This window comes from Etheostoma cragini, chromosome 7, assembly GCF_013103735.1.
Source record: "Etheostoma cragini isolate CJK2018 chromosome 7, CSU_Ecrag_1.0, whole genome shotgun sequence".
Lineage (NCBI taxonomy): Eukaryota > Metazoa > Chordata > Actinopteri > Perciformes > Percidae > Etheostoma > Etheostoma cragini.
In genome coordinates, this window is record NC_048413.1 from 16,523,368 (window position 1) to 16,541,484 (window position 18,117).

At 39.9% G+C, this 18,117-nt stretch overlaps 2 protein-coding genes across 3 annotated transcripts; one reads left to right on the forward strand and one right to left on the reverse strand.

The window, feature by feature from the left end:
• Nucleotides 1-1,261: 1,261 nt before the first annotated feature.
• On the forward strand, nt 1,262-11,444 carry slc2a1a (solute carrier family 2 member 1a). Of its 2 annotated transcripts, none has more exons than XM_034876007.1 (11): nt 1,262-1,520; nt 1,648-1,746; nt 2,779-2,939; nt 3,032-3,156; nt 4,245-4,397; nt 4,513-4,826; nt 5,017-5,127; nt 5,214-5,315; nt 6,321-6,396; nt 6,732-6,859; nt 8,856-11,444. In XM_034876007.1, exons 1-11 carry the CDS (start codon nt 1,476-1,478, stop codon nt 9,078-9,080), a joined length of 1,539 nt encoding a protein of 512 aa, XP_034731898.1. In that variant the 5' UTR covers nt 1,262-1,475; the 3' UTR covers nt 9,081-11,444. The 2 variants fall into 2 exon arrangements, with proteins under 2 accessions (XP_034731898.1, XP_034731900.1); XM_034876009.1 differs by having other exon boundaries at nt 2,888-2,939.
• ca6 (carbonic anhydrase VI) lies at nt 9,358-17,279 on the reverse strand. The gene is made up of 10 exons (XM_034876006.1): nt 17,020-17,279; nt 16,289-16,468; nt 15,545-15,693; nt 14,726-14,821; nt 11,173-11,239; nt 10,939-11,096; nt 10,635-10,761; nt 10,439-10,522; nt 10,322-10,354; nt 9,358-10,212 (listed from the first exon to the last, which is right to left on the reverse strand). The coding sequence occupies exons 1-10, from the start codon at nt 17,108-17,110 to the stop codon at nt 9,578-9,580; spliced, it is 1,620 nt and encodes a 539-aa protein (XP_034731897.1). The 5' UTR covers nt 17,111-17,279; the 3' UTR covers nt 9,358-9,577.
• Between the last annotated feature and the right edge of the window lie 838 nt (nt 17,280-18,117).

The following is an 18,117-nucleotide window of genomic DNA, read 5'->3' on the forward strand; positions in this document are numbered from 1 at the left end:
GCCATTCACCAACCTTCCATAACACAAACATACTGTCCACTTAATGTAATGGGCGATAGTGAAGTGCTGAAACAGCATATTTAAATTAAATGACTATACCTCCACTCATCACCTGTGAGAAGGTACTCTCTTCTCAGGGAAGATGATTTTGGATGGGTGAGAACTGTTAGGGAACTTATTCTTATCATCCTTTGTCCACAGAGTACCTGCAGTGAATGTGTGTTTAGCATTTGGAGAAGAAAATAGACTATTAGTTTAGTTTGTCACACAGTAGAAACATTAGAAACAAAAGACACATTTGGAGAGAGGTTAATGGTTTGTGAATATTTAGGCAGTACGATATTATATATTAGTATCTACTTACATGTGACATGTCTTTCTTCTTCTCCTTCTTCTTTGAATGTTGAGATGCATCCAACCACAACATTAGCTCCCTCAACTGTTAAAGGCTAATATTGCAAGCACTGCACATAATCAACTTTTATTTGGCCATATACTGTTGTACAAAAGAACTGGATAAAATATGTTATTTCTGATGTTGATTAAAATACTTCTCTGTTAAAAAGCTGTTTTTACAGACAATGAAAGCACAATATACATGCAGAAAAGTCTGTTGGGTCTTTTAAAAAATCAAACAACTCCATTGTTTAGTTAACTAAATAAATAAATAATATTTTCCACCAGCACCCTGTTTTTTTCAGTTAGACATCCTTAAAGCAAATAACCCAAATCCAGCTTTCAGGCAAAACAAACAGACTTACGTTTAGAGATAAGAGGCATTTCAGCACATGGCAAATGGCACTGCATGACAAAGTAAACATAACAAATGATTGGTAGATGTGGTGTTTCTGCAGAAAACAAATCTATTCGGTATTCAGTGTGAGATGAACTGTCTTTAGCGGGACAACAGAGAAATACTTCAAATTGTAGTTGGTGATTTTTGTATGCTGACCTGAAATCAAATTTAACTTGTTTAGTGTTGTTTTAAATTCATGTAATCGTTCCATATTATACTGTACGCTGTATATAGATATATTACACTGTATACACCACTCTGCTTTCACACAATCATCCCTAGAAAAGAAGTTGGACCCGTGGCTCAAGAATGATCTACGGTCTAAGTCTTTGCCAATTGTCAGTGATCAGCAGTGTTTCATCATGTAAATTTTGATGATAACATAACTCCATTATGACAGCTGTAGATTTCATCAATTCAACCAACTTAGTTGAAGGTGCAGTGCAATAGAAGCATCAGATATCAGCATTCAGCCCAGGGCAGCATTTAATATCTTGAGTGTGTTGCATACGAGATTTCATGAACCAGAGGGCAAAGTCAGCATGAAAATGATAACTGAAGCCAAGCCGTAAACCACTGATACACTCTCTGATCTTGTCCAAAGGGCAAGCAGAATGCAGTGGTGCAGTAATAACAAAGTGTGCTGCTATTACTGCTGAAAGAGTGTCCAGACACAGTCATGGCAGAGAATGAAGAATGGGGAAAGCCTGCGTTGAGGAGAGGGGTGAGTTACACACCAGGTGTGATTATCACCACCATCACATCAGTGATGGCTTTTTCTGTTCTGTGACAGTGTGCAAATGTATGTGTAATCATGACGCTTCACCTCATGCATTAATGTCCCCCAGCAGAGATTAACTGTGGTCCTGGTGTTGGCAACGCTCATATATGCATTTGGTTCATCATTCCAGTATGGTTACAATGTGGCTGTGATCAACTCTCCATCACCGGTAACCCAAGCAAAAAAGCAAAAGCTTAACTATCACAGACAATGGTATATGGGCAGGTGTCACTTACAGTGGGGCTCGAAAGTTTGGGCACCCCATGTAAAAATGTGTATTAATGTGCATAAAGAAGCTAAGAAAAGATGGAAAAATCTCCAAAAGGAATTAAATGACAGATTAGACATTTGTATAATATGTCATAAAAAGTTAGATTTTATTTCCATCATTTACACTTTCAAAATAAAAGAAAACAAAAAAATGGCGTCTGCAAAAGTTTGGACACCCTACAGAGATTATGGCATGCACGGCCCTTTTTGGAAAGCTGAGACCTGACAATGTCATGGATTGTTCTCAATCATTTTCTGGAAAGACCAGGTGATGTTAATCTTAAGGTTTTAAATGCCCAGACTCATCTGACCTTGCCACAACAATCAGCACCATGGGTTCTTCTAAGCAGCTGTCTAGAAAACTGAAAGTGAAAATAGTTGATGCTCACAAAGCAGGAGAAGGCTATAATGAGATAGCAAAGCGTTTTCAGATGCCAATATCCTCTGTTTGGAATGTAATTAAGAAATGGCAGTCATCAGGAACAGTGGAAGTTAAAGCAAGATCTGGAAGACCAAGAAAAATATCAGACAGAACTGCTCACAGGATTGTGAGAAAAGCAAGTCAAAACCAACGTTTGACTGCACGATCCATCTAGAAAGACCTGGCAGACACTGGAGTTGTGGTACACCATTCCACTATAAAGAGATACTTGTACAAATATGGTCTTCATTGAAAATCTATGCATAGACCTTAAAGAGCAGTGTGTAACAGACAGCCCAGAAATCTCATACGATAGAAATAAAATCTAACTTTTTGTGACCTATCATACGAATGTCTAATCTGTCATTTTAAGCCTTCTGGAGATTTTTCCATCTTTTCTTGGCTTCTTTATGCACATTAATACACATTTTTACCTAGGATGCCCAAACTTTCGAGCCCCGCTTTATATATACTGATGTGTTTCTGTCAGCATTGTCCTGCTCTCTTTAGTTCATGCAGCAGTTCTATAACACCACCTACATGGAGCGTTATGGCAGTCCGATGGAGGAGAACCTCCTTACTCTGCTGTGGTCTCTTTCTGTGTCCATGTACCCACTAGGAGGCTTCTTTGGCTCTCTAATGGTGGCCCCTCTGGTCAACAAATTAGGGAGGTAATATGTCAAATGTGTCATGCAGTATTAAAACTGTTTACTTGTTTGTCTAATATTTAACATTGACCTAAAATGCATCTACTTTGGGCCAGGAAGGGCACCCTACTCTTCAATAACATCTTCTCAATTGTCCCAGCTGTGATGATGGGAGTCAGCAAGATTGCCAAGACCTATGAGATCATCATTGTGGCAAGGTTTATAGTGGGCATCTGTGCAGGTCAAATATGTTCAACTCTTAAAGTAGTAAAGATTTACAAGTGTCATTTTGGTAACACTTTTATTTGAAGGGGTGTGCGTTAGACTGACATGACACTGTCATAACCATGATATGAAAACATCGGTCATGAACATGAAGTAATCTTTATGAATGTTTATGACTTTGTCATAAGTGTAATTTCTAAATGATGACACTTTTTACACAATGTTAAAATTGTTTGAGATGTTTATGTTATGACAACTTGACATTAACAAGATAACAACATCTGTGTTATGAAAGCTTGACATTAATCTAGACAACATAACCTGTCATAAATATGTCAGAGCAGGCCTAATTATCAGAGTTATAGAAACTATTTCGCTGTATATGTTTACATTACAGTTAACTGTCATAAGTGGTTGTTTAATACATTTGCTGTCATGAGACCATCATATTTGTGTCATTTGCTTAACACAGATCAGGGAATACAGTACCCAGGTGGTTTTCTTTCCGGGTTTTGCTCCTGCACCCTGGAGCTGAGTCAGCTGTACAGCTAACCGAGCTGACTAGCTAATGGCAGCTAACTACAGTACAGTTGTAACTTAACATTAAAGCTAATGTTGTCTTTCCAAAACACATTAAATCACTTCGGTACTTTGGTCATCTAACTTTTATGACATCTTAATGACAAGTCCAAATGGTTCCACTTTTCTTGAAGTCAAGGGAATTATTTGACAGTGTAATTAAACTTTTTGAGTCCAAATTGTTCCAAAAACAACAATATTCATGACACAATTATAATGGTCACATGACAACCAATGTAAAATCCAACTTAATTAATTAGGTTTAATTAGGTTTGATTATTAGGCCTGCTATGACATATTTATGGTTAAGGTTCTCTTGCTTGATGTCAAGTCAGGACACACACATTTCAAACAATGCTACCTTTGCATACAAAGTGTCATAATTTACTGAATGACACTTAACAACAACAGTCAAACATTCTTAAAGAGTCGATGTTCATGACATGTGTCACGTCAGTCTTGCACACACCTCTTCAAGTAAAGTGTTACCGTCATTTTTATTCATCTGAGGTTCTTTGTCTGCAGGTCTCTCGTCCAACGTGGTGCCAATGTATCTGGGAGAACTGTCACCCAAAAACCTAAGGGGAGCCCTTGGCATCATACCACAGCTCTTCATCACCATCGGCATCCTCAGTGCACAGGTGCTGGGCATCAGAAACTTACTGGGCAACAGCACGGGTACATCCTTCCTTGGTTAGATGTTGAAGCACTTGCTTGGCCGCTGATTTTAGAAGACTCAAGGGAGAGCTTTATTGGTTGGTATTGGTAAAAGATGTGTTCCCCCTGTGTCCAGGTTGGACCCTCATGCTGGGTTTGACTGGTATCCCTGCCATGATAGAGCTCCTGTTGCTGCCCTTTTTCCCAGAGAGCCCCAGGTACATGCTCATCCAGAGAGGAGATGAAAAGACAGCAAAGAAAGCGCTACAGCGTCTGCGTGGCAGTAACGACGTGGATGAAGAGCTGTCAGAGATGCGTCTGGAGGACCAGTCAGAGAGGGCCGATGGCCGCCTGTCTGTGCTCAGCCTGTTGTCCCAGCGCTCCCTTCGCTGGCAGCTGGTCACCATCATTGCCATGAACATGGGTCAGCAGCTGTCGGGGGTCAACGCTGTGAGCCGGGTTGTACTTGTACCCTGACCCTAATTCAGATATAACACCAGATCAGAGAGCATCGCTTGAACAGCAATTTCTTCTGTTCAGTTTTTTTCAACTACAGTACTGTTCCTGCTAATGTTTTACCTATGTTCTCCAACTATTGGTTAATCATTTAAACATAATGCATTTCTCTCTTTCTCCTCAGATCTACTACTATGCAGATAGCATTTATGCCACTGCAGGAGTCAAGCAGAGTGACATCCAGTACGTTACTGTGGGAACAGGTGCAGTGAATGTCTTCATGACCATGGCTGCTGTAGGTGCCTGTTGATATCTAACAGTCTGTTGTTTGATCATATTAGAAGGAGACAATAGTTCTGTACAAGTAATTTGTTTCACCAGGTCTTCATTGTGGAAGCCTCGGGACGACGGATTCTCCTGCTCTGTGGCTTTGGGATCTGCTGTGGAGCCTGTGTGCTGCTCACTGTGGCTCTCACCTTCCAGGTACCATGCAAAAGCTGCAGTTTGTCTCACACCCTCAACGTGTCATTTTGCTGTCCTCTAGTGGTTCAGCATGCAAAAACAATCTGCTTCTAGAATTTTTCAACTTTTCTCAGGGGGGACACGCCTGCAGTCAGTATATATCAGTCTCTGAGTGGTGCTTTTAACATTAAAAAAAATACTTTGAATGAACCTGAACTATGCTTTGATCACTTGTTTTTACTTCCGTATTATTAAGTGCCAAGTTGGATGTAACTCATTAACTAATTCTCAGTCGTCGTTACAACTTGGATCTTGACATGAACGTAATTTACAAGTTGGAAACTATAACTTTGACATGACACGTATGGAGCATAAGGGACAGCTACTGGGGAGCTGAGGAAGGAATTGGGAGCAGGTGTGTTTGTGAAGATCAGGCATTGGTGAAAGGCAGGAACACACTGAGTATTACTACAGGACAGGGAGGATATTATACAAAAAAGAGTAGTGTATGATAGAGTAGCAAAAGAGCCAAATAGGTGAAACTTTGTTATGAATTAGCTGTCATCATGACAGAGAGAAAGTAGTTTTAAAGATAAATAGTAAGCACTTTAACCTTGTCGTCCAGTGTGCTGGTACAAAGTCAAACAACTGTGCTACATTTTTTTACTGGACTGTAATTTTTATTTATTATACATTTAGAGCTTGGTCTGGAAAATGAATGGGATTACTTGACATCTATATTTGCTGGGGTCATGAGAACTTAAAGACAGACACAACAACAGAGTTGTCCACCACTAAAGTCTGAGAAACACCGACGATTAGACAACTTTCAAAACCAGTGCTGCCCCCTGTAACCCTGTAATCTCAGCTGGACCCAACATCTTCAGACATGCTTTACTTTCAACTGCCCAGCAGGTTTAAGTCTTCCCACACAATGCAGCCATTAAGAAGATTTTGTTACGTATCTGTTCCTGTTTGAAAGCATCAACATGACGGGTCAATGATAACAGCAGTTTGGGTTCACAGGAGAGCGTGACGTGGATGCCCTACATCAGCATCTCCTGTGTCATCATCTACGTCATAGGACACGCCATAGGACCCAGTGAGTCTGACCCTGCCGGTTGTTATTTTGTACACACCCACACACACACACACACACACACACACACACACACACACACACACACACACACACACACGCACACACACACACACACACACACACACACACACACACACACACACACACACACACACAGATTACAACAGGGTGCTCCATTAGCTGAAGTGTTGTTTAGATGTGACCAGACATGTAATAATATACATGGTAAATCTGCATTCAGTTGTCTGAGACATGAGCATCCTCTCTGTGACCCTGAAGAGTAATGATGTGTCTCGAGTGTTTCGGTTGTCGTCAACCACATCTCTGCTTGTCAGGTCCTATTCCTTATGTGGTCACCACCGAGATGTTCAGGCAGTCGGCCAGGCCCGCTGCTTTCATGGTAGCAGGCTCCGTCCATTGGCTCTCCAACTTCACTGTTGGCCTCATCTTCCCCTTCCTAGAGGTCAGTTACACAGTTCCTGAGAACTCTAACATTGGGGGAATTAAAGGTTATTACAGTTTTTTTTAGATTGCTAAACAACAGTGGTCACAACTGAAGCCACGTGTACAAAGCTCTTACTACAGTTTGAATTGAACAGTCACCTGAGCTAAACACACATCTCTTTAGTTCATGCAGCAGTTCTACAACACCACCTACATGGAGCGTTATGGCAGTCCGATGGAGGAGAACCTCCTAACTTTGCTGTGGTCTTTTTCTGTGTCCATGTACCCACTAGGAGTACATGGACACATCACCTGCGAAACTCATTCCAGCCAACCCAATTCTTAACACACGTCTCAAAACAGGCTCAGTGCAGCCAAACATTTTGAAAATCCTTCTTGAGCCAACATACACTGTCACTCTGAACGCACTTATAGTAAAAACAATAGCATCAAACTATTGCTATTTTCTTTTAAAGAAATTTGTAAAATTCTATCACACGATGGTATTTATTTTTGATATAAACACATCAATAGATGTATATTTTCATTTTGTCTATATTAATTTATGGAATAACTGAAAAAAAGGTACATACTAGTATCATAGAAATGTGGGGCTAATCCTGCCTCTCTCCAGCATGATGTGACAAGTTTTCATTATCATGTTGGATGTCCTCTCTTGCCATGCACCTGTCCTGCGTCATCTATAAACAACCCATTATAAATACAAATGAATGTGGTGTTTGCATTGCTTCCACCTCCATTACTTTTTACTTACAGTAGTAACATCTATATCTGTACGTATTGGTATATATACAGTATATATATATATACCAATATGATACATATATTTATATATACTGTATGTGATCACTAACAACAAGTCTAAAACAAGACACCTACTTAGGCTTCCGCTGAAATTGCAATCAGCAGTGTTTGAAATGCACCGGGCTGAAATCCATTCTGTTTTCAACGTGTGGTTAATAGTTTTGACAGTGTGTTAGTGATTTACCAAAATAATGTGCATGTTGGGGTTAAAGCCATGGGACAAGTAGAGTTTTGAAAACTGTGTTTGAGCGATAAAAAACAAACTAGAGTTTGGTTCACATGAACTGCTGCTGTGTTAGGGTTCTGCATGTGTCTCCAGTTGTGCCCACTGTCTTTTGGCAATTGAAAAAAACTGTATTAGAAAATGTAATTTGTTACAGATGTATTTAAGTGTAAACCGAAAGGCAATTCAAGTCACATTCAGACTGTGATGACAATGTAGTCTTTATTTTTACCTACTTTATTTCAGTATGTACTGTACAACTGCAACAACCAATCAAACAGGAGACAAATACACCATTACTTATAATGATAAACATAATTAAAATGAGAAAAACAATGATTCTTAAAATAACAGCTCAACATTTTGGAAAATATACTCGCTTTTTGGTAGATGAGAACATAGATAACATTGACACAGTCTTGCCACCATGAGTTTGCAGGGAAACCAGCGGAGACTGTAGGTACACTGCTCCCAGCAACAAAACAGTCTGGCACGTACTCACAAGTTCTCTTTTTTACCTCTTTTTTATTTTGTTCACGTATTAAACAAATAGGACAGTACATGTTAATCCCTGACCTTTATGGTGCAGGTTGGCCAATGTCGTTAACTTTGTACAAAGCCAGACAAGATTAAAAAACATATTATTATCATTATTATTAGGAGCACTTTTGTCATTGTGTCTTTTTCAACGGAATGAATGGCGTAATCTTAAACACAACCATTGTACTTGTTTATTTCCTCTCAATTTCAAGTGAAGGCATATTCTTCTTCAAACCACAAAGCAAACAATGAAGGAATTTGTTTAAGTAACAGAAACCAAAAAGAGCATTCCAACAAAAGTAACATGCAAGTTCCCTTAACCTTAGGTGATGTTTATGCCAAACCAACTGTTTCGGGCTAACATATTTACAATGCATCATCCTGAGGACACACTAATTACATATCCTTTTTCTCCTTCTCTCTCTAGAGAGGTCTGGGCTCCTACAGCTTTATAATTTTTTCCTTCATCTGTCTGGTCACGCTGATCTACATCTGGCTGGTCGTCCCTGAGACCAAGAACAAGACGTTCCTGGAGATCTGCCAGATATTCGCCAAGAGGAACAATGTGGAGATCAAACTGGGTGATGGTGATCTGCCACTGAAAGAGAGCAAAGAAAGCCTGGAGGATGCAGTGAGGGTCACAGCCTTTTGAAGACAAATGTGAGCATTCAGAGGAGAGGAAGTCTTCACTCTGGGGAGGATTGTAATGTACTGGGAATGTCTTGATTTAGCCTGTATCTTCTATTTTCTATTTTCCAAGGAACCTCTACAGATCTCTTTGTATATAGTTTGTTTGTGGCTACTAAGATCTTTGTGCGTTTCAATTCCAGCTAAAAATACAGTGAAACTTGATATGTTGCAAACTTGCACTGCAACGCCACCTTATAGAGGTTGGAATTTGTGCATGAATCATTAAACAAACCAACAAGTCACTTATAAGCCTTTATTGATGATGCAAAGGTATGAAAACAATTCAGGGCTGAAGATATAAGATACAGTTTGCATTCAAAATTGAATTTCAGGAGCCTGAAAGACATTTTCTCCTTAATTCCACGTGTCAGACACATTTTAACCACCCACCATCACAACAGATATTTTGGTTTAAAGCAGCATTTTAAAGCACATGTGAACAGAAGCTGCTGAGCCTCTTCAAGAGCATCTGTACTGACTGTCCAGCTGCATCCCTCCATAAAGACTGAGTGGGGTAGTTCCCCAGCTGAACACATTTCCCACCACGGTGCTGTTTGTCTGACATGACATCTGGTCCCGGATATCTGCTGTGGTCAGCACATAGTCCCAAATGTTGACATCAGTCATCTTACCCACAAAGGCGTCTGCGTTGGAGATGCCCAGTAATCCATCCTGGTCTTTGCCCAGGATGAACACACCGCCTGGGCTAATTGTGTAACCACTTTTCAGGTACCGCTGCTCCCCAACCATGCCATTGATCCACAGCTCTGCGCCTCCAGTGTGGGACCTCCAGGTGATGCAGAAGTTGGCCCAGTCATGCGACTTGAAGTTGTACGGCAGGTTGACAAACTCGTTGCCAATCCAGAGGCCCACCTCTCTCGCATCTCTGTCTTCGCTGATGGAGATCATCATCTCATTGTCGTTGCCGTTACTGGCGTAGGAGATGACGGTATGGATCCCCTCGAGCTGAGGCAAGACATGCATGCAGACTGTGAAAGAGTCCAACTCCATGGGATGGCTGAGGCGGGCCAAAGCATAACTTCCAGAATTCTTCTCCGGGAAGACGAGCACCAAAGGAAACAGACCATGAGGCTCTGAGCAAAACAGAAGAACTAGAATTAGACTGGAATGTACTTTTAATCATTCACAGTCACAAATACCAGTTAAATCTCCCATTCAATCAGTAGGAAATCAAGGACTCACCATGTCTATGAGCCCCTGAGTTGCGAAATCCACCTTAAGGGAATAAGTAAGAAAGAAGAGTAAATATGGGCATTTTCATTTCGCATCCAGCCATCTTCAGCAGTTTTTACAACTTACCTGAAGTGATATGCTTTCCAAGATACGTTATTAGACCCTCGATCTTCTGGAGCTTGGATTCAATCTCATCTTGCCGACAAAATGCTGAAAAAACAAACAGAGAATGAAAATGATGAGGATTAGACTCAGGCCTCGGTTGCCCGATGTCAGTTCTGAAGAATAAATGACATTGCTCTATTGTGTAATCACAACATACTTCCTTTCCCTAAGCGTGGCAGGAAAGATGACTCTACCACTCGGCTGTTGAGAGGCTGAGCAATACGGTAATCATTCCACAGGGTCTTGTTGTCCCTGTCCATCAGAGTACTCTCCAGTTTCCTAATCTGAACACAACAGAGAAGAAAAGAAAGATATGCCATTGCACCAAATAATATTTCAAATGAGCCAATATTCTTCTCATGGTGACAGTTTGGTTCCACATATGACAGAATAGTTGAAAGTTTTATTGATTTTTATCAGCTGTAATACAACACTCTTTTGCTTCCTCGTGTCCACTGTACCTGGTTATGTGAGAGAGTGATGGGAGTATCAAACACAGTCCAGAGGATGCTCTCGTAGCAGGGTGGTGTGGTGAGGGAGCCTTGGTATCTGAAAAAGTGGTTGAGGTTCTCAGGGAGCATAGAGCGCACATCAATGCTCGATATGTTCATGCTCTGACCTGTCGGGATCACATCAAAATCACATTAGACTCAAACACTAAGGGTGGTCAGTTAATTTGTGTTTGCATTAAGTACCTGCATATTTGATTTTGGCCAGGTTGGAGATGAAATCACTGTAGTATGTGTTCTCAAAATGCCCGTCCTGAAAGTAAACCAAAGGTGAAGCTTAAATGTTCAGTGAAAATAGAAAACACTATGTGTGAGCACTTACAGAGGCATAGTCAGGGGGACTTGATTATTTTGTTTTTTTATAACTTGAGCCTTGTTGTTTTCTGGGGTTAGGACATTGTATCTATATATTATGATAATATTCACAGAAGTAATCTTTAAAATGTGGGAACACAGCAGCATCACTGCAAAATTCTGACAAGGCAAAAATCTAAAATACTGTATTTGGAGTTAATAGATAAAAGTAAGTGCACATTAAATGTCCTTATAGTTCCTCTGTTAACCACTGTGTTGAAAACCAGTTGAACCAGAATGTTGGTCTGTAAACTGTAATGTTTTTTTTATTTACAGTACAAACAGTGACAAAAACTTACAAACAATACACTGAGACTGGGAACGTGTCCCAGGGCCAAAAAAACACTAGCTTACAAATCAAGATCAACATTTCTTTCAGATCCCCAGCTTCATTAACTCTTACTAACTCCTGCATAATCTGTGTCACCACAGTGGTTAACAACTGGTTCAATCAACTCAGGGTTTCCCAGTCTAGAGATGCGCACGTTTACATAAAAGAGGCGGTGTTTGCACAGCGTGACCAATTGCAAACATCTACCCGAGCCACATATTTTACATAAGAAGGAAACTATAATTCTACATGAAATCTTGCTTCTTAGTACAGGCCTCTGCTCAAGCTAAAGCTAAGGCTGTAACACAAGGCTACAGACCGGACCTCAGGGAATCAGCGATGCTCAGCTAAGTGTCGAGAGTCTTTCCTGGCGCTCCATGAATGTGTGCCGTAGAAAGTTCTATATACACTACATCCATGAAGGAAAGGGACACAAACAGACAGGTCATGAGGTGGTTTCCTACAGTTTGTAATAATTTTCTTCGCAACGGTAATTCCAGCAAATAGAGCACGTTTTGAAGTTCCAGGCAACTGAAAAGTTTGTACTTTGTGTTTTAATGTATGCCTTCACTTCTGTTCTCCTTTCAGAATACATTACATACGTCTGACAATCTGTCTGCTGGTGTTTAGTTGCTGAGTTTCCAGATGTAATTAAACGGAGTCCTTCTTTAAACTTTCATCTAAATCATTTGTTACTAATTGAGTTTGTCCAAATAGCAATAACTCTCTGCTACTCTGTGCGGCTGTTACAGCAGATGCCAGCGATGGTGTTGCTGCAGCGATGACCCCTTGCTGACCCCAGCTGAGATCCAGAGCATTCCTCTGGAAACAAGCACTCATTCAATATGTCGGCATGTAAAGGAACGCTCCATAGAGTCTTTACCCAGCAGGATGACCAAAAACAAGTATCATCAAAGGGCATACTACAAAGGCTTTTTTGTAAACTTGAAGCAGAACTGATGATAATTTCTCAAAAATAATGCGGGTATCCTGTGTAGGATGTTGGTCAACTTTGTGGTGAGATAAAGCAGAACACAGAGAAAACGGAACAATGTTATCTTTTTTATTGATCAATTATTTTTTTATTTTAAGAGCCAAACAAAAATGCAAAACATTTGTCCAAATCCAAAGTACTCTACACACACTGAAGAAAATACAGCGCACCTTTCCCATAATCCTTCCTTGTGATCAAATGTTTCACTCCAAAAAAGAATACGTAACTTTAATCATTCCAATGAATGTATTACTAAAGTCCATCACCTCTTGAGACTGACCATAGAAATGACCACTCAAGTCTATCAAAGGCTTTCATTATGTCAAGAGAGAGAAGTGACATTGGGGTCTGCCGCATCAACAATGTGGAGAAGGCGTCTCACATTATCTGTTGCCAGTCTCGATTTTAGGAATCCTGTTTGGTCAGAGTTCACTAATTTTGACATATGGGACTCCAAATGACGGGCTAAGAGTTTTGCAAATGTTTTTAAATCAGCGTTAAACAGGCTCAGAGGTAGCTGGAGCACTCTGTAGGATCCTTGTCCTTTTTCAAGAGCAAGGAGATCAAGGTTGTTTTAACATCCCTTGAAAATCCACCCTTCTCAATAGAGAATGATCATGTCAAGAAGGAATGGGCCCAGTTGTTCCCAAAAAGCTGTATACAATTCCAGGGGGATCCCATCAAAGCCCCTGACTTTCCCTTTTACATATTCTGTACTGCCAACTTTAGTTCCTCTAAAGTTTAGTTAACTGATCCCTCTGCTGATAATTGAGGAAAGTCAAGATGATTCAACCGGCTGTCACAGTGGATTTTATCCAAAGTAACCTCTGATTCATAGAAATTGGAATAAAATGTCTGAAAGGATATATTTATTTCAAGCTCCTGGATCATAATTTCAGAGCATTTGTGGGTTGTGCCTGAACCCTAGTGACCTTTGCGTTCAACTGATCAGTATTTGGGTCCTACGCAGCACTGAAGACCACACCAGACACACCAACAACATAAGAACAGTCTGTCAACTCCAGCATCTGATTGGTGAGCGTACAATACAAACTGCCATTAAAAATATTAGGAGCATAAGCTGACACAAGTGCAGTCTCCCTAAAACTATAGTGTAGAAATCACAATTCTGCCTGTATTGTCTGACCAAGAGGACAAAACTTTAAGCGGAAGATTCCTTTTGACAATTTTTGTCACTCCTTTTTTTTTTTTTGCTTGCTAAGGAGGATGTCATTGTGTGATAGAATCTGTTAGCTAATCAACCGATATCAGTCTGTAGCATGTGTGTCTCCTCTAATAATGCAATTTCAACATTTCTCTTTTTAAGTAAGAGTAGGGTGCTGTCTCCCTTGTGAGGTGCATTCCGACCACCACTGTTCCAAACAAAAAATGTAAGATCATCATAAGACTTGGACACATTAAGAGATTAAGACAGACACCAAGAGTCCATGTTCATCGGCCATTGTTTGATAGAACCGTGACCGCGAAGTTGCTGTAGTCGGGGGGAAAAGTGAATCTGAGTGTAAACCCAGATTTAGGTGGAACTCAACTGTTTAGTGGTCAGTAATTAGTCGCTCATATTTTTTTAAAACAAATATTCATTAGTAAATCACATTAGTTAGTTCGTAATATTCACCATAAGTATGTATTGCATACTACTTGTACAGTCTATGTAGTATGTCTGTTAAGTTTCTGTATGGGAAAGGTGTGGTCATTTCAACTGTTCTGCGCTGAAGCGTTGCAAAGGCTCAAGGGGAAAAAAATGATTTCTTGAACGGTTTCTGTCCTAGTTAAAGTGTGTGTTAATTCTGTTCTGTTAAAGTGCTCAAATTATGTTTTTTTTGCTTTTTCCCATTCCTTTATTGTGTTATAGTTTTTGTGTGTGCGATTCACAAACTGCTCTAGTATTTACTAATAATGTTTAGTAATGACTACTAATGTAAACTTTGTTTCTACTGCATCAACTTGACCTGTTAAATTTAACTTTGTATATGGTTTAAGGCAACAGGTCAAAAGAAAATTTCAAAAAGTCAACTCATTCGGAATAACAGTGTACTTACATCATAGAAAAAGGCGAGTACTGCCAGACCATCTGGCTTATCTCTGGCTTCAGTAAAGCTCTTGTACTTGTCAGAATTGTAATGGACAACATGGAGCTGAAAGACAAGATGGAAATGCAAAACAGGTTAGGTGCCAAAACATGCCCAATGACCTTCCATGAGGCTAATACTACTGATCAGTTGATTTGTAAGGGACGATACATATTGGCATTGTAACATCTGAAGTGCAACCGATGTATGAGGGACTTCTAGCCATATGCTAATTTGCAGTCCTTGTCCTTGTAATTAACTTTCAAAAATACAAGCAAATTAAGGCTAACTTAGAGGTAGCAAAATAAATACATTACATACAGAATAATATCAAGAAGAAAATTGAGGGCATCTATCAAATAAACGTGCATGTAGGTTGCTCAGAAATGGACTCAGAGAAGACCGTGAGTATTAGTTTTCAAATTAAAAGATGTACGCAGTTCAGGTTTCCTCACTGATGCAATCCTCCGATTATATACAACGATAATATTTTAGTTGTTCTACACTGTGGAAGTGAACCGAGGCAGTGTAATGATGTTTTTACAAAGTCAGTTTCTGTGCTTCGTTGTAACTTATGTCTGTATATGCCTTTAATAACTGCACAGGTTTCTGTTTGAATAAATGCAGGCTTTCATGAGTAGAGGATGTTTAAATTGTACATTAAAGGCCTGTCATCACTGCAGTGGTGCACCAGCTCATCCAGCTTGTGGCATAGTCAGTTTTTACCCTGGCTTTCTGTTTCAAGCCAAACTCTCCTTTTCAAACTTTTAAGCCTTTTTTCAAGCCAACCTCTGCCATGTAACGAATGCCGTCTACAGTGTGCTCCGCCCCACTGGCCTCCAGGTCCCAGCCGCCCCAGTGCAGGTGCATCTGGACAGCTGTGTATTTCCCTGGGAGGCCCTTGGTGATCACCATAGTGGGAGGCAGGTCGATTTGAACTGATAGAAACACAAAGAAACATCATTTTCAGAATGTTTTGTAAAAAAATAAAAACACACAAAAGAAACAGCATACAAATCACAGATATTGTAGATAACTGCTTTTGAGTTTAAGCCTTAGAAATTTATTTTCAGAATTTGTGGCAGCCATTGGCTTCCATTTTATTCTTAATACTTGTTTGAGTTGTATAATCTATCACAGTGGACATAAAGCCTCCAATCATTATTCATCAAAGGTATATTATTGATAAAAAGTAATGCAACACAAACTTTTCAAATCTAACCAATACCATGCAACAATGCTGGTGCTCTGCTTGGGGAAAATGTGCAGTATAGATGTTTAATGTAATGATTTACACAATTCAAAAAAGGTTAAAAACTAAGTTTCACACCATAAAGAAATGAATCAAAAAACCAATGGCTAACTAAAAAGATGGAAAGAAACTTTAAACATTTTAAATTTTTGGCATCAAAATGTAGTCACATAAAGTTTGGTTCATAGTTCAGGGACTATAACAGCAGAAGCAGTTTATGGTCCTTTAACAGTGACCTAATATTGAGGGTAAGTGATATAATATTTGTCACACTGTCTTACCGGAGTGCCCGTTGTTGGACATGAGGAAATGTCCTCTCTGAGTATCGTATCCGCTGAGTTCCAGCTGCAACATATCTGGGTTGTGTCTCACGCCGCGCCTCTGGATGTCTATTGGGGACTGCTTCTTTCCGCCACATGCAGGGTACTGTGTTGCCCAGTGCATCTGGTCCAAAGCTCCCTCTGTAAGAAGAAGTAAAACCCCCAAAACCATAATTACACTGTAAAGATCACCCCGAAATAAATCATTTAGGGAGTGACAAATTGCAAGACATGCTCTTGTCTGTCGAATAGTATGGGCCTAAACTACATCACACATGCAAAGGACTTGTTCAACTGGATATTGTGGCAGACGGTGTGCATTTCTTTAATTGTATTAACCCCCAAATGATGTATACCTATCCTCCGGTGCTGTTTAGACTACACCTAATAATATGTCTCACAACATGTGGTTGTCCAAGGTATTTGACCAATGCAACGCGTGCCACCCAGAAAACTTACCGTGCCTCTGGTTAATGTTTAGAGCCATAATATTAATAATCAATAACAATAATAAAAATAAAATAAAAATATTTCAAACAACGTGGCGGCTTCTACCAAAACAAATACGCATTTGATATGTTGTTACGCACGTTTTACGGATCAATCACCTTTAAATCAAATTCAGTTCTGTCACTTTTTTAAACGAGTGTTAATTTAAAAATCACACTACATTCTTTAAATAAAAAGCCTACCTGTGTAAGTCCAGTGTATTCCATCAGGAGGAATCCCATCACTGAGGACACAGACCACCAAAGCGGAGGCTAACACCGAGAAGAACACCATCGCTTTGCCTCTTCTCCTCCACGCGGGCTACTGACACCTCACAGAGGTTTTCTCTCCACATTTAAAGTGCGAGGAGAGGGAGGTGTTGAAACCTCTGCTAAAAACGCCCAGAGCTCTGCCCAGCAGCTCCGAAGTGACTGAACACTCAAAAGGACTCGAGTTGAAATGTTATTTCTCAGTGTGAAACAACTGATCAGACAGAATAACAGATTATTCTACTCTTATTGCAGAATAAAACCACGGACAATCACAAAAAACAAAACAAATAAATCGTCTATTTATTTAGTCTTTGAGGACAAACGTTATAGTCTCATGTTTGACTTTAGAGTATCATCAAATCTGTGTAGATGACAAGGAGATGAAATATTTTATATCTTGTTGCTTCAGCATCCCAGTCATCCCTCTGTGGGCTAACTAACAGATTTCAGCATTTTCATTTCAGGTGTCCTATTAAAATAACTGTCACGTTCGTACAACCTTTTTGCTTTTCATTTGAATTTACAGGAAATCATGATGCAAGCACATACATGCTACTGTCATTTAGCTGGTAAAGCAAGTCATTCTTAGAATCCTCAGATGATTTCTGCTAAACAAAAACATGAGTGCCAATGGTAGTAAGTCACAGCATATTGTATTGTGTACCACCTGTTCATGCACACTAGTCACAACATGTCCAACACTTTCACCTTACATGGCAGAGCTGTTCAGCTGTAAGGTGTATGAGTTTGCGGTTTGCTTCACAAGAACATGTAATTAAGTGAAAGGAAAAGCAGTTTGTTTGTCTTCAGATGGATAATATTAGTCAGAATTGTGATAAAGAGTTACACATTTGGGGAAATATATTTATTTACTTTCTTGTCTGGAACTGAATGAGGAAATTGATACCTCCTTTATCTGTCTATTAAATAGGCTTCACCCAGCAGCCAAAAAAAACCTAATTGCCTTCCTTTGTGAGGATGTCAGGCAAACAATGGAGACTTCAGGAAGTCGCTGTGCTCTACAAAGAC

What these genes read in the sequence shown, in the direction of transcription:
- slc2a1a (XM_034876007.1), top strand. Translation starts at nt 1,476, where the DNA reads ATGGCAGAGAATGAAGAATGGGGAAAGCCTGCGTTGAGGAGAGGG. An exon ending in CTTACTGGGCAACAGCACGG is followed by an intron (nt 4,398 to 4,512) that starts GTACATCCTTCC and finishes CCCTGTGTCCAG; the next exon opens with GTTGGACCCTCATGCTGGGT. An exon ending in CTGTGGCTCTCACCTTCCAG is followed by an intron (nt 5,316 to 6,320) that starts GTACCATGCAAA and finishes TTGGGTTCACAG; the next exon opens with GAGAGCGTGACGTGGATGCC.
- ca6 (XM_034876006.1), bottom strand. Translation starts at nt 17,110, where the DNA reads ATGGTGTTCTTCTCGGTGTTAGCCTCCGCTTTGGTGGTCTGTGTCCTC. An exon ending in GCATTCGTTACATGGCAGAG is followed by an intron (nt 14,822 to 15,544) that starts GTTGGCTTGAAA and finishes CTTGTCTTTCAG; the next exon opens with CTCCATGTTGTCCATTACAA. An exon ending in GGCCAAAATCAAATATGCAG is followed by an intron (nt 11,097 to 11,172) that starts GTACTTAATGCA and finishes TGATCCCGACAG; the next exon opens with GTCAGAGCATGAACATATCG.